Consider the following 17,102-nt stretch of genomic DNA (forward strand, 5'->3'; position numbering starts at 1 on the left):
TAGGTCTGTTTTGTCACTGGTTCAAGGATTGTGTGTGGCTAACTCATTAAAAAAATACAGAATCACCATGCTTTTTTATTATTAATTATTTTATTATTTTATGCATAATGCATTATACTACAATAATTGATTTAACCGCCACAATAAAAAATGTAAAACATGCATTTAATATTACAAATTAGACAGAATAATTATATCACGATCCGAGTTGACAAAAACTTTTGTAGATTTAAGTAAAAAATATTTTCTATTGGTCTTAAATAAATACTTTTCCATCATTTGTTTATTGTTACAAATTTCCTATATTGTTTCTGAGTTTTTTAAGGTATTGTGTTTGACGTTCCTTGTCCGTGTCAACATGTATCCAGTGATTAGCGATCCATTTAACGCCTTGTTTAATATCGCATCCACCGTGAAGAGAGTACACGTCATTCTCGCCAATCCAACCTATGGGAAAAGTTTGGCTTATGACTATGATACAGGCGTCATATGTGATACTTAATGTGACAATTTATTACAATACTTATTATACTGGACAAATGCTATATTTTGGAGATACATTCGCAGATAATCGTTTCCTCTTTCGTTCATTTTTTATTCATTTATTTGTCCGTTCTTTCATTTATTTTCTTTGGGTCGTTGGTTAGGTTGTTCATTCATTTGTTCGTTCGTTCCTTCGTTCAGTCGGTCCTTCGTTTCTTCCTACGTCTACTTATACATTGTCTTTATTATTCTCGGAAATTCATTGCACGGAAATTCTTTGCTCGACATCGCTAATATTATATTGTAACCTATTGCGTTCGTTTTATTGTTATTGGGTCGTTGGTTATATTGTTCGTTCGTTCCTTCCTTCGTTCAGTCGGTCCTTCGTTTCTTCCTTCGTCTATTTATTCATTGTCTTTATTTATTCCTCTCGTAAATTCATTGTCTTTATTATTCTCGTAAATTCATTGCACGGAAATGTTGTGCTCGACATCGCTAATATAATTATTGTAACCTATTGCGTTCGTTTTATTGTTATTGGGTCGTTGGTTATGTTGTTCGTTCGTTCCTTCCTTCGTTCAGTCGGTCCTTCGTTTCTTCCTTCGTCTATTTATTCATTGTCTTTATTTATTCCTCTCGTAAATTCATTGTCTTTATTATTCTCGTAAATTCATTGCACGGAAATTGAAATTCTTTGCTCGACATCGCTAATATTATATTGTAACCTATTGCGTTCGTTTTATTGTCATTGGGTCGTTGGTTATGTTGTTCGTTCAGTCGGTGGGTCGTTAATCAATTTACAAATCCTCAGAATCATAATATTTATTATAATCATCATCATTGTGATTATCGCTATTAAATTTATAATAATCAAACACTAAATCCATCATGACGTCATCGTCATAATTTTCATCATCACTGATTATACAAATTTCACCTACCGTCTTCATTCAGTACGTGGTTGTACCACATCACAGCTTTGCCCTTCTTTGGTTTAACTACAACATTAGCATCCTTGCAGTGGTTACTCAAATCGTATATTTCTTCATTTATTAACTGATTGGAACATTTTTAAAATAAATCAGTTTCTCTCACATGAAATAGTAAGCTATGGCATGCAAACAAATTGTCATTGAATTACATTATGGAGCTTTCAATTTACGACGACCTACTGTAGCAAGTGTATGTAAATTACGTCATTTCTCTGTTTCAGTAAAAATTGATTACTTGTTCCTATAATTAGGAAAAAATTATGGTCCAACGACGTACCGAACTCAACGTATGCGAAGGTACTCTAATATGATATGAGCACATCACATTTTTTTTGTCACATACAGCTTGATAATATAGACAGATCTTTAGAGTACCTAATATGGAGATATATAAAATGATGATGTTTGAATAGATACGTTTGAAAACATTGAAGAACATTATACATACATTGCCTTTATATGTCACATTGTCCGCGATTGGAAATGCCGTTTCGCCTCCATCGTCAACATCATTCAGGTAGTACATCACCGTTAGATATCTATAAAAAAGAAGTACATTTCTGCTCATTATGATTTCTATATCAAATTTTCAATTTATTCAATTCATTCTCAGTCTGAGATAGGTGGAAATAACCGTTTCGGGTATCTACCTTAGCTATCTCAGATATGAAGCGAAAGGTAAGTTTGGTAACATTGTCGAAACATGCGGTATTGTTCCATATTTTGTCTCTTAGCATGATCAAAATGATCAATGGTTTGATGTCAATGATTTCAATTTCGTCGCTCGCACTGAAACTCAAATGGTTGATTTGCTTACTTGTAGTTCCGGGAGGCGCACCCCAGGTATCGCGGCAGTCCCAGTAATATGTTGAAAATGCCATAGGGGCTAGCCAAAGGATTAATTATTAATAATAATAAAACAATGTAAGTTTAATACTAAAACACTACCTGCATACACGGTAGTTTTTAAAATCTAGTCGAGCAGCTCCATCTAAAAGACCTCCTGTATGGCCACATTTCTTAGCATTGTCTACCCTTTCACTGTCATAATGTGCGTGATAGTGTCCACCAACATCGTAATGCACAATCTGTGTTAAAAAAAACTCTGTTATAATAGTCACTATTATTTGTCAGATTTGTGGTCGAACATGTACTTTTTGATGCACTTCAATCGGGTAAGTGTATTGAAAAGAAAATACTTTGAAAAGCAAAGGTAATCAATAATACGATATTATTATGAGAGAAATTCCAGGAATATGGCATTGGTGGCTGGAAGCTCATTTCCAGGAACATCCAGAAAGAGGTCGTTTGTGGTAGAAGTTCATCATAATGAGGAGCATCATCTAGAAAGAGGTCGTTTGCGGTATGAAGTCCATACGAGAAGAATAAACCAGAAGGAGATCGAATTGCTGGTAGGAAGCCTCAACAATAATCCAGAAAGAGGTAGTTTGTGGTAGGAAGCCCATAGACAGGATCATCCATAAAGAGGTCGTTTGTGGTAGGAAGCCAAAACAAGGATAGTCAAGAAAGAGGTCGTTTGTGGTAAGAAGCCCATAACCAAGATCATGGGCATTGATCAAATAGGTTGTGTCAACGGTTTTTTTTTACAATCAGGTATAACATACCCGAAACATGGGTCCAATCAATATTAACCTCGTCCTACAAAGCCTCTACAGCCCCCTCTGATCTTACCTGCATCGCTTCACCATTGTTGTCGACAATCTGCTTTGATAAACCAGTAAGTAAAACAACTCTGTATTATCAAAAACAATAATGGTGTTATTAATTTGTACCCAATTATTTGCAAACTAAAAAGGATAGTTATTCTAGAAAGATATAACAATGTGTGAAAGGATGATTTAATATTTTAGTAATTGCTTTGGGCTTGACCACTTGAGCAGTTGTCGACATGGTATTACCAGATAAGCGTACTTAAGCCAACTTAGTTTGCCTGGGACCTGGGCAAGAAACATCGCCAGGAGGTTCTCAAATGATTCCATTTTTACCAAAACAGCGCCATCAATTCAGTATTTTGCCAGAATCTCTACGTATTTTGCCATCCATAATGCATGACCATCAGTGGTACTACTTTGTAATCTGTTTTAATAATTATTGGAATATTGTGATGAAAAGAGTATTATTTGTCCAACCTGTACCATAACATCCTCTACAAGCAAAATGTGATTGACTACCAGACGGTATACGTTGTAATCCTACCTTTTCTGTAATTCACCAAATACTTCATGGGACTTGTGTTCCATCCATACTTGGTCACTTGTCCTATGTTGCTTTCTTTTGTCTGTTCTTATTTTTTCGTACATCCACTCGTACATTAATTTAATATCAATTTTCCCAAACTCACCAGAGTTCAGTTTCTCATCTCCATCAGTATCATACTTATAGAATTGAATAAATTCTTTTATATCGTCTAGGGTGATCATTGAATTTTGTATGGGAGGCCTCTTATGCCAAAGCTCCCTGAAGTTAATGTATCCATCATAATTTACATCAGCAGTTGTGAAATTGATCTTATGGCTGCCTTCTTTTGCTCCTTTTCTAAAGGCTGTTTTCGGAAGAGTAGCACTTTTCTCCCATGCCCCTTTTTTGGCTATGAGTTTTATTTTTTCACATTCATCGGAAGTGAGAAAGTTTTCAATCTCTATATGAAATAATAATGAAAATGATAATGACGATGATAATGAAAATAATGGTCTTTTTTTCTCTCTCAACGCTTTCTTTAAATCTAAAAGTTGTGTTTTCTAATCATTGTTTCCTCGTCCTTTGGATGAGACGTTGGCAGTTGATCTCGTGTTAAGTATGCGCTTAATGGGTCAACTCAGACAGCGTTGTACGACAAGGCCCGTCAGGAGAAATTTAAACATGTTTAAAGTTCTCTCGACGACAAAAACTACGCCCGATGCTCTCTCGTCGGAATTCAGTGCTGTAACGGCTAACGCAGACAGCGTCGGTCACGTGCTAGCTGTCTGCGTTGGCCGAGCACTGCGATAGAAGTAGTACAGTAGGCCTACACTATTAAAACATAATAAGGAATTTAAACTACACCCATAATTCTTTAAGAAACGTACGTAGCCTAACGGTACTTACTGTTAGCTTGATATACCCGATACTTACCAAATAAAGGCGGGCGTACAGCTACGGTTTTTATTATCAATGTTCTACCAGATTCAAGATGTAGTTCCTGCTCATGACCAACCTTTAAAGACACATTTAATATTGTAATCTCCCAATTTACCACAAAATAGTTCCAGTTCTTCCCTGGTTCCATGAACAATGTAGCTTTTATAAATAGACCTACATTAGGCCTAACAGATCCGTCAAACAAAACTTGGCCAGTTGCGGATCCTGGATGTTTGGTCATAAATATTTCAAAATGAAGAGCTGTGAAGCCTAAACCTGTTATATCATTGACAACATGTGTGTTTTTTCTCCTCCAAATTTAAGGAAAGGCGGTTGCTCCTCATTGAATCTACATATGGCTAACTAACATTAAGTTTAGAAAAAAAAAATAAATTCTGATTCAAATATTTAAATAGGCCTACTTACAGATACAGGCTCTAACCTCGATAGCTTTAAATCAGTATTCTCATCACTTTGGATAAATTTTGAGTAGTTATTATTTTGCAGGATTTGACATCTAGTGCTGAGCAGAACGATCAGGAGCAAAAAGAGGTACATTGTGCAAAAACTGAGTCAGGTTTATAAGTAAAGACCAATTTATTACATTAACAACACACATGTTACCGCGGATGTTGGATTATAATAATTATAGTGATTGTAACACATTGGATAGGCATGAGAATTATGCGTGATATTAATAACAGTGTTGTTGTAAAGTGTTGATATCTATTCACTAAGTTACACATTCATCGATTTAATTGTAGATCTATTATTCCGATGATCACCCAATTGTAGATCGGAACAAATACGACACCCAGTTACACAATACACGATCGAAAGGTCACCGATAAAATAATCAATACGGTATTTTATATTAAAATATCCATATGGTTGCACTAGAAATAAATATCGAGGTATTTTGATACACTGATATTAATAGCATTGAAGAGGTTAGATTGCCTTTCTAATGTATTCATAATTTTACTTTTATGTAAAAATGTATGGTAACTTAAATAAGGCGCTCTTGACGTGCCATAACTGAAATGTGATTTTATCATTGGTGGCGGTATACTACGACATCGAAAGAAGGCAAGAAGGCTCCCCGCGAAAGACAGTACAGAGATAATTTTCTGGACAATTTTATGAAAACGTAGGCTAACATCATACTTAAATATTAGTCTACACTGTTAATACGTTATTAAACAATTCTAATATTTGTCTTATTTGTTAGGCTGTTCTCTACTTTTAGTTTAGTAGGCATAGGCTAGCTAAACTACTAAACTAAAGTAGGCCTCTAGGCCTAGAGGCTAGGCCTAGCCCCCTAGGCTAGTAAGCCTATAGGATTAGGCTTAGGTTAGCGCCTACTACTAGCCCATAGGCCTGGGCCTAGGCTAGGATAATTAATAATAGGGCAAGGGCTAGGCCTAGTCCTATTTAGCCTATTATTAGTATAGTAGTAGTGTAAGTGTTTCTGTAGTAGATAGTGTAGGCCTACTAAGGCCTACACTACAGCAGTAATAATAGTACTACTACTAGAGTAGTAGTACTAGGCCTAGCTAGGCTAGAGTTAGTAAGTACTGTAGCCTAGAGGACTAGCCTAGCTAGGCTATTTGTTTTAATAATGGGAATGACATTTTTATGCATTTATTTAAAATATAGGCCTAGGCCCATATAATATATAAATAAATGAAAGCAAATCTTTTTTTTTAGCTAATTTAATTTTGAAAGATGCATTTATGACGTACTCAATTTGTGTGCCAATTGTGTGATTACAATGGCTGGTAACTTTTGGCAGAGTTCGCATTGGTAAGTCCTGAATTGTTTTTAACAGTTTTGGTTGAAAACAATTATGACTGATTTCTAGGAATTCAATATGTGTATAGATGCTAAGCATATTGCTTATAATCAGCCCCAATGCCCATCAATGAATTCAATTAAGCCTTTACTTTGTATATGGTGACAATTTTTTGTTTACCATTTACCACAAAACAGTTGGCACAGTGCCAAATATCCTGTCTTATACCGTATCTGTAAACCTGTATCTGTATAGCTCTCTTAACTAAATTTACTAGCATTTTACAAAAAGACTTGACATTTGTTTGTAGTAACCAGTGGCTTTTGGACAAGCTGGTGATATTGAAAGAGCGTCAAAAGGACTTGGAAAAACTGACCGAAGATGAATATACTAAAGTGTTTATTTTCTACAATGGAGGTATTTTTGTTTCACTTGTTACTAAATTAAAAATTTGTATATAAAATAGTAAATGTGTACAAGTCACTTCTAGGTAAAATACACTTTCAATAAAATGCTGCTCTACCAAGTTTCACAATGTCCATAAAAAGGTGAACATTTTCTATCTACATCTGGGACTGAAATAATACACTCTGGGGAAACCCTCTACTTGTCTGAAAAAATGTATTTCTTAATTATACAAAAGCAAATAGAGTACATTGGACTTACTTTACAGTACAGCGCATAGCCATAAAGACATTATTTAATTGTGTTACCGTATATTTCGGTGTATAAGTCGCACCTGTGTATAAGACGCACCCCTAACTGAGAGTAGAATATCGGTATTTTTTATATCGTCGATGTATAAGACGCACCTTATATTTCATCAAAACAATGTTTTTTTAAATTGTAATCAATATTATTGTAATAATATATTTTGTTATATCTACAACGCGACGGCGTCCTTTATTTAGGTTTTTTCTAACCTAGGCTCGGCCGTGCCCAGCCTCAACAAGTTCTTTCTAACTTGTTATTCATGAGTTTTGCACCCGCAACAACATCGAGTGCATGACCGTGTGTGTAACACGATGTACGTGTGTGGGCTACCCTCGCTCGATCATTTCGAGAGGGCGCACGTTTTCACGGACAATTGTATTCGATTAGTATCTATGTATCCGAGAAGTGTGTACGCTTGGTCCATGCTATAATCACCTGGAGAATATACTAGTCGAATACCGTACACCATGTGGCCGCCCCAAGAAGGGCTTGCGCTAGGGGTACGGCGGTCGGCGATCGTGCGTATAACTATAAATAAATACTATTCCAATCGATCGTACGTAAACGTTTACAAATGAAATTTATCAGAGCGCCTAAAACCGCTCCATAATGAACAAATCTTTTCATCATATTTAGTATAACATCATGCTAAAATGCCTTGAAAACTAGGCAGAAGCAGGTTACCGTTACGTTAGTATACTGTAGCAAGGCCTAGCCTACTCAGGCCTAGCAAACGAGGTGACGATATGCCAATATGTACAATCTATGTGGTGAGGCATTTATGTTCGGTGTATAAGACGCACCCTTAATTTAGAGGTCAAATTTGCGTGTCAAAAAGACTTATACACCGAAATATACGGTAATTTGGATTTGTTAATGTGTTTAGTGTGATAGTGCCTCCTTTTTTCAATGCTATTGCTAGTCACATGGCGTTATTCTACTAATTATATGCTTTTTTCTATTTAGTAATTCAAGCTATTGGAGAGACTTTAAAAGTGCGTCAACTTGTTATAGCAACAGCAACGTTATATTTTAAAAGATTCTATGCAAGGTATGAAAATATGAAATGAATATCCATAATACATGAATAGGATGAATGTAGTTGGTGAAAATATGAAACTAGTTTTACATGGCAGTTAAGACAGTGAAACCGTAATTACATAGCCATAACATCTGCAATGGGTTGAGGCTAACTCGCTCAATGATTCTGGTGGTAGAATGAGTCTTCTCGGATAAGGACTATAAACTGTAGGTCTAATATCTAGCTCATGTGTACTTTAAAGAACCTAGTAAATTTTTAGAGTAGGGGGTTACCCCGGTGTACTAATACACACACAGCCACTGCCACACATTCTGGGAGAACAGTAGTTTACTACTGAACAGGCTTCTCAGTATTATAAAGAATAAAGAAATAAAGTATTTAAAAACAAATGATATGTATTATTTTATATGTTTCATTAATATTTATTATCTCCTTTCAGAAATTCTTTGAAATGCGTTGATCCGTTGCTTATGGCACCTACATGTCTCTTTCTTGCATCGAAAGTTGAGGTGAGACATTTCTTTTTAAATAATAAATTGTGAATGGGTGTCTCTCAACAATTATATACTGTACCATGGTTTTCTAAGTTAAGCTGCATTTTTTTTCTTTAGGGTGGTCTGGTTCACACTTAACATTTCAAGAAAAAACAGATATTTGAAATGTTATATATTCCACATGGCTATAATATATCATACAAACCAAGAAAGGAAATAATTAAAACAAAAATATGAGTTAGTCTCTCGAAAGACTAAAATGAAAAAGAATGTCTTCTAATTTGATTATGTTGTATGTAAATTTAGCCATTATTTAATATAAGTAATCTTATAATAGTTTAGTTCAGGCCCATCCCCATATCGACATTTTTAATTCCAATCTTTATCTGTTTCGTCTTAATTTAATAGTTTATGAGTTGTTGTAATTGTCTCTGTATCTGTTAATGTGGCGGATATGTTTCCGCTGTTGTTTCTGGTTTTAAAAATAAAATAAACAATTGATAAATTTACCCTTTTTTTTCCAGGAATGGGGAGTCTTGACTAATGCTAGGCTTATAGGAACCTGTCAGACTATTGTGAAAAACAAGTTTTCTTACGCATTCCCAACACCAGAGTTTAACTATAGGATTCAGCATGTAAGTCATCGAGTCTAATGTGCCTATTTGACTGGACTGAATAGACAATCAGCCGATCTACTTTAGCTCCTCCAAACTTCTTGCTGTTAATATGCAAGCAGAGTGGAACCGTAATTAAATAGCCATAACATCGGCAAGGGTTCGAGGCTCACTCGCTCCATGGTTCTGGTGGTAGAACGAGTCTTCTCGGATAAGGACTATAAACCGTAGGTCCAGTGTACACATAGCTCATGCGCACTTTAAAGAACCTAGTACATCTTTCGAGACGAGTAGGGGGTTACCCCGGTGTACTAGTCCACACAAACACAGCCACTGTGCAAATTGGTACTGGACCGTTTTAGAGGTGTTTACCACCTGTTGGTCCAGATCCTTCACTAACTGAGTTAGTGAGAAGTTGAATAAATAAATAAAAAAATAAATAAAAAGCAGAGAAAGTTGATCACTGTATAAGGTGTCTTGATAGCGACCAGTCGATTACGCCTGATAATATTATTATCGTTATCAATCATTAATTATAATCCAAGCTTTCTGTTAGATTTTTATTATTTTTTTCCTATAATTTTTTTCAGATATTAGAATGCGAGTTCTACCTGTTGGAGTGTTTGGTAAGTATCAATTTCATTTTTCTGGTTGGACAGAGGTGCCTCCAAAATATTTGACCTACTATAGTAGAATTTCTCTTGATTTAGGTTTCTGGTTGTTTCTTAATTGGAATACAATTGCTGGGATATTGTTGATATTTTCAGTTTGTCTTTAGATTTTAAATTAACTTTTTTTTTTATAATTTAGGATTGTTGTTTGGTTGTGTATCATCCTTATCGACCTTTGACCCAGTTTGTTGCAGACATGGGACAAGAGGAACAGTTGCTTCCGCTAGCTTGGTGAGAATAAAAAGAGAAAATAATTTGAAACCAAAGTATAGAATTAGATATTAACAACTTACTGTTTTAATTCCAGTAAAATTATGTATATTAAACAAGAAATTGATTTTCTCTTTCAGGAGAATTGTAAATGACAGTCTGCGGACAGATGTCAGTTTGATGTATCCACCATTTCTAATTGCCTTAGGTAAGCAGTTAAGCTCTTTCTACACTCTCAAACTTGTTTGACAAAAAAAAAGTGTGATGTGCCCAAATATGGTAGTGATATGCCCAAATATGGAAGTTATATGACATTATCATGTCCATATATGGGCACATCCCATTTTTTTTTGTCACATAAAGTTTGAGAGTGTAGACAAGGCTTAACATTTGTAACAAAAGATTGAAGAAACAGAAATCTCACTTTTAGAGTATATATATTTTTAAAGCTTTCGATTTTAGGCTAGGTATATATACCAAGGAAGCTGGCTTATACACCCGAGCCTATTTAAATAAATTGTTATACAATCATTTTTGCAGCATCTCTACACATGGCTTGTGTAATCTTGCAGAAAGACTCCAAGCACTGGTTCGCTGAACTAAGTGTAGATCTGGATAAGGTAAGTCACACCAGTTAGTGTTAAACGTAATAATTAGATAACCACCTACTCTTTCAAAAAAATCCACTGTGTTCTTTTTAAGTGGATACAATTGAGATGTGTACACTGGACCTCCACAGTTTTTGTTACCCGAAAATTTTAATTTCACATACAGTACAGTAATAGTTATTTAAAAAAATATTTCCCTATAAACTGTAATTTAAAGCAAAACAAATAGTCAATTTGTCTTTCAAATAATGGGGTTTTTGTTTAGATTTATTTTGTCTTTTTATTAAAGTGAAAATATTTTTTTTTCTCTGCAAGTAAGGAATAAAATGCAAAATGGCCTATTCAAAATCTGATTTTATTAATTTTTATTTTCATGATTTTGGCGGACATTATTGTACATCTTTAAAACTTTGTTTTTTTTCTTACAGATACTTGAGATTACTCAATATATACTCAAGTTGTATGATCTTTGGAAAAATTACGACGAGAAGACTGAAATTCAAACTCTGCTTGCTAAGGTTCCCAAGCCTCAATCTCAACCACCTTCTCAGGGGTAAGAAACAAAATGAATCTACAAGAAATTTATAATTTACAATTTTAAGTCAATACCATCATTGATAAAACTTAAGTGTCAATTCGCACTTTAGTTTTGTTTACAATCTCGTGGAAAACTAATTGTTACAAAACAAAATGTTTGTATTTAACCGTCAGAAAATTGTAGTTGTCATTTAAACAACAACTCTTTAAAATATTCAAGAACGGCCTCGCAGAAGATTTTTCTTTGTTGCCCTTTCGGAAAACACTATTTTTTCATCAGGGTTAATGAGAGTACCGAACATAGAGAAAAAATCAGAAATATAAAGCAGACATGAGCTGCACAAACTAGAGTACTCCAAAGATCACTGCCAGACTCGATTTTTTCACTTTCCACAATTTAAATGGAGTTTACAGCATAAAAATACTCCTGTACAGTTGCATCCTTTCATATTTTTAATTCAGTAGCTAGCCTAACAGGAGGCTTCTGTGTTTCACCACCCCCCACCCCCTCATCACCTACATAATGGACAATTCTGTATAAAGTAGCCTGCGCATGCTGCTTTCCCACTTAGTAATGCCATGGTGATTTACCACCAGATATGTTTTTTAATCAGAATGTACAGTAAAAATGGTTGCATTTTGTGTATGAAAAATAATGTATGTCCATTGTGATGGCTGGCTTCCCTTAATCAAAAATCAGTTGAGATCTCGTATAAAGATTCCAAATCGCAAAATGCATTAATTTCTCAGTAAAGTAGCCTTCTTTTAAGATAATGTGATGTAAATGTTTTAAAGTTAAAACGAAGTATTGGTAATTTTGTATATAATGCAGGGGAAAATTTCATTTTTAAATTTTGTTTAGCAATATTGCTAATCAAACTGATTTTTTAGTCGAGAAACATAGTTTTGTATTGTTTTTTTTGCTACACAAATTAAAAAATCTGTAGCAAAATGGTTGTTTTGTATAGCTTTTTGCTATGCTACACTGGCGAAATTATTCCCTGTAATGTATATATTTCTTATATTTGCAAAGGCAAATCATCGTAACAAGTCAGTGTTACTGTACATAGTTTATTTTATAGTAGGTGCATTGAGATTGCTAAACAGCTGGACTGGATTTAAAAATTTTTAGATTTTGTAGTGTCAACATTGTTAATGATTTTTATATCAATCAATAAATCATAATTTAAATTAATAACTGTTAAACTAACTACAACAAATCAGTGTATGTATAAAATATTGTATTTCTTTACTTTATCTTAAAAATACAATGTTTTATCTAAAGAATATCAAAGCTAGAAACTTATAAAAGTGCTTTGTGAACATATAAAATAGTTTAGAAAACTAATGAGAGCAGTTTAATAGATTTATTCCGATTTAAGAATCAAATTAAATAGTTGATTAATAATTAATATTTCAACATTTAATATGTTTTCATCATTTAAGATAATGTAAACAGTTTTTGCTCAATTTTCTTTAAATAAACAAATGTTTAATATAAAAAACAAAAATAATTTGTCATTATGTAGTTTTTTGAATTTAGACAAATCCTGCTTTGATTGATGTATAAAGAATGCAAACTGAACTAAATAGTAAATTTCTTTGAACCAACGATCAAGAATTGCTCTGTCTACACTATCAAACTTATATATGGGCACATCACATTTTGTTGTCAATCAAGAATTGCTCTGTCTACACTATCAAACTTATATATGAGCACATCACATTTTGTTGTCAATCAAGAATTGCTATGTCTACACTATCAAACTTATATATGGGCACATCACATTTTGTTGTCAATCAAGAATTGCTCTGTCTACACTATCAAACTTATATATGGGCACATCACATTTTGTTGTCAATCAAGAATTGCTCTGTCTACACTATCAAACTTATGGGCACATCACATTTTGTTGTCAATCAAGAATTGCTATGTCTACACTATCAAACTTATATATGGGCACATCACATTTTGTTGTCAATCAAGAATTGCTCTGTCTACACTATCAAACTTATATATGGGCACATCACATTTTGTTGTCAATCAAGAATTGCTATGTCTACACTATCAAACTTATATATGGGCACATCACATTTTGTTGTCAATCAAGAATTGCTCTTACACTATCAAACTTATGGGCACATCACATTTTGTTGTCAATCAAGAATTGCTCTGTCTACACTATCAAACTTATATATGGGCACATCACATTTTGTTGTCAATCAAGAATTGCTATGTCTACACTATCAAACTTATATATGGGCACATCACATTTTGTTGTCAATCAAGAATTGCTCTGTCTACACTATCAAACTTATATATGGGCACATCACATTTTGTTGTCAATCAAGAATTGCTATGTCTACACTATCAAACTTATATATGGGCACATCACATTTTGTTGTCAATCAAGAATTGCTATGTCTACACTATCAAACTTATATATGGGCACATCACATTTTGTTGTCAATCAAGAATTGCTATGTCTACACTATCAAACTTATATATGGGCACATCACATTTTGTTGTCAATCAAGAATTGCTCTGTCTACACTATCAAACTTATATATGGGCACATCACATTTTGTTGTCAATCAAGAATTGCTATGTCTACACTATCAAACTTATATATGGGCACATCACATTTTGTTGTCAATCAAGAATTGCTATGTCTACACTATCAAACTTATATATGGGCACATCACATTTTGTTGTCAATCAAGAATTGCTCTGTCTACACTATCAAACTTATATATGGGCACATCACATTTTGTTGTCAATCAAGAATTGCTATGTCTACACTATCAAACTTATATATGGGCACATCACATTTTGTTGTCAATCAAGAATTGCTCTGTCTACACTATCAAACTTATATATGGGCACATCACATTTTGTTGTCAATCAAGAATTGCTATGTCTGCACTATCAAACTTATATATGGGCACATCACATTTTGTTGTCAATCAAGAATTGCTATGTCTACACTATCAAACTTATATATGGGCACATCACATTTTGTTGTCAATCAAGAATTGCTCTGTCTACACTATCAAACTTATATATGGGCACATCACATTTTGTTGTCAATCAAGAATTGCTATGTCTACACTATCAAACTTATATATGGGCACATCACATTTTGTTGTCACATAATGTTCTATAGTATAGACAAGAGCTTTAGACATTAGTCCCTTAGAATTGTATTTATTACATATTGTAAAACGAATAAAATCAAAACAAGGATAGGATAAAGAATTTGTTTTAAATTCATTTTTGTAAAGAATTCAGTTCAACTACCCATTTAAAAAAAATTTTTATTTAAAAATTGCTAGTTTTTAATGTTTTTTTAAATTGCACTTTTAAAAGCTTGTTCAATGTAGTTTGTATGCTTGCTTTTTTTTTTCTTTAAAAGTTAGTTTGCTTTGATTTATTCCATGCATTTTGTTTTGTATTGCTTTAGGCCTGCTTTTCTTTTAAAAATCGAGATTAGATTATTAATGTATGCTTTTAAGTTGCAATAGTCTAATAATGGCTTTCTAAACGTTTTTAATAACGCAATAATGCTAAATAGTTTATTTCAGAACATATATTTCTATCAGTAGTAACATCCTTGTCGAAATAGACACAAAACCTAAATGAATCCTAAATTATAAAAAAAAAATTTCAATTAATAACATGTTTTCTTCTTCAATTCCAATGATGATAACGCCGATACATTTGTTATCATTTGTTTTTCTGAGCCACTCTATATTTTATTATTGAATACATTTTTCTAACCAGCTTTAGGTCACTTTGAATTTGTTTGCAATATTTACTAGGGAAATTAGAGTTCACATGCATGTTTTTGCATGGCATTTTATATTGCATTAGTTTTTTTCTGTTGTGTGCTTTAAGCTTGTTTGCTTGTACGTACGCCCAACGCAAGCGCGTTGACGGATCACAAGCTACAGTGATGTTCCATGGTGTGATTGAACCCGTTACGTAATGTACTGGTCAATTTACTGTATGTTGACGAACCGTACGGTAACGACCAAACTAATCTTCAAACATAATTTTCCCAAATGCTCAAATTAAAGATTTCCTATTTAATCAGGGAAAACATAATATCACTCTTCCCTGACCATACCAAGTCAAATACAGCAACAGTACATCTCCTTGCCAAGATAGGAACTCGTAACAATCGTTTGATCTTATGACTGGCTGCAACAAATTCATACTAGTTGCAGATACAGCACTGTACTATCTGGCGCGATGTCTGTTTGAGGAAGCCAGTTGGCCAATCTAAAGTCAGTCAAGCGTTTAGAAGCGTGCAACTTATCGTGTCGCAACCACAGATAAACCCTTTGAAGATCAACATCATGTACTGTTATATTGCCTTGATTATATTATGTGATAACTTTTTTTTCTTTTGTTAACACCATCAATTCGATGAAAATAATATTAACAAAACACATCAGAAAAAAAATTACTGTTGTATGCGTTTTAATTTGAAATACAAATATAAGTTATTAAACAAACGTATTGAAAGAAATGACAATAAAATTGCGTAAATAATGAGTATCTACATGGCCACCAGAATGGTAATCACCCCAAGATAGTATACTTTAATCTCTTTAAAAAGTCTAGATTTGAATACCGAATCTGAGAATTCATGTTAGCCACCACAAGTCACAGTAATAATACTATGTAATGTATACAAAATATACAATATTTAAATCTAAAACTATTATTTGTTTTCTGCAGGGTGGCCCGTTCCTCCCCGGCTAACTTTGTGCGAATTTCTTCTCACGTGAGTAAGTAGCCGGACAGCAGATTTACAAGTGAAGTGTTGCCATCATCTAATATTTCACCTAGGCCATGTTTACCATACGTACCTATATTTCAAATATTAAATCTTACAGTTTAATGACTGTGTTGTACGTAATACATTACAATTATTCAATAGGCCTAATTTAAAATAACTGTACGATTATTGGAACACAAATATTTCAAAAGTCTGGAATTACAACTAGGAGTATTCATTTACATATTGGTGACATGTGCGTGAAAGTAATGGAACAAATCATTGGAAGCACGGAGTTGACGCAATATTGGTGGTATGACAGGGAGTTATTTATTATTGTTATTCATCAATTAAACCAAAGAGTATTTTTTTCCGGTAACATCTTCCATTTGTGTGGTTCTAGAGACTAATAAATTATTTATGAAGATACCAACTACTTTTTATTGTCTTGCATAGAAACATTTTATTTTCTAATATAGGCCTATGTAAAAAAAAGCCATACATGCAAAATCCATGGGTCCAATATACTATACTAACTATGCATATAGTAACCAAAAAAGCCAATTCGTTGGATGTTAATACATTTTAAACCATTAATTTATTTACAGTATGAGGTTACGGCATAGACAACTCAAAGTTTTAAAGTTAACATTTTGGCACAAAGCCAACACTTGGGTCTAGTTTCAAACATTTAAGCAACTACAGTACGTAACGGCATATCTTTTGTTGTCAAAACTTGTCCTAAAATTTTTTTGTAATTTATTTAGATTGCATGAGTGTTATACTTTCTTGTTGCGAATACTATTAGAAAGAACATGACGTAACGAATATTAAACGTAACACAAACGTCCATAGTAATGCTTTCAGTATATACCATGGTAAACTTACGTAATAATAGCTACACCACAGAAAAACGGTAATATAGATGTTGTTTCTATATTGTTAAGTACCATTATTTGCCGTAATTACCCAGCACATCGGCATACCAGCTACAGTACGTAACATTGAATATGTGAA

At 33.6% G+C, this 17,102-nt stretch overlaps 2 protein-coding genes across 2 annotated transcripts; one reads left to right on the forward strand and one right to left on the reverse strand.

Annotated features, from left to right (window-relative positions):
* Positions 1 to 142: 142 nt before the first annotated feature.
* LOC140049140 (transmembrane prolyl 4-hydroxylase-like) lies at positions 143 to 5,171 on the reverse strand. The gene is made up of 8 exons (XM_072093957.1): positions 5,040 to 5,171; positions 4,608 to 4,689; positions 3,693 to 4,134; positions 3,168 to 3,228; positions 2,424 to 2,563; positions 1,924 to 2,014; positions 1,425 to 1,539; positions 143 to 447 (listed from the first exon to the last, which is right to left on the reverse strand). The coding sequence occupies exons 1-8, from the start codon at positions 5,169 to 5,171 to the stop codon at positions 290 to 292; spliced, it is 1,221 nt and encodes a 406-aa protein (XP_071950058.1). The 3' UTR covers positions 143 to 289.
* Positions 5,172 to 5,683: 512 nt separating this feature from the next.
* LOC140048744 (cyclin-C-like) lies at positions 5,684 to 16,598 on the forward strand. Its single transcript, XM_072093523.1, has 12 exons — positions 5,684 to 5,763; positions 6,324 to 6,419; positions 6,719 to 6,825; positions 8,089 to 8,173; positions 8,604 to 8,673; positions 9,183 to 9,293; positions 9,863 to 9,898; positions 10,083 to 10,174; positions 10,294 to 10,361; positions 10,694 to 10,773; positions 11,190 to 11,314; positions 16,046 to 16,598. Exons 2-12 carry the CDS (start codon positions 6,388 to 6,390, stop codon positions 16,101 to 16,103), a joined length of 864 nt encoding a protein of 287 aa, XP_071949624.1. The 5' UTR covers positions 5,684 to 5,763; positions 6,324 to 6,387; the 3' UTR covers positions 16,104 to 16,598.
* The last annotated feature ends 504 nt before the right edge of the window (positions 16,599 to 17,102 follow it).

Source organism: Antedon mediterranea, chromosome 5, assembly GCF_964355755.1.
Source record: "Antedon mediterranea chromosome 5, ecAntMedi1.1, whole genome shotgun sequence".
In the NCBI taxonomy this organism is placed as follows: domain Eukaryota; kingdom Metazoa; phylum Echinodermata; class Crinoidea; order Comatulida; family Antedonidae; genus Antedon; species Antedon mediterranea.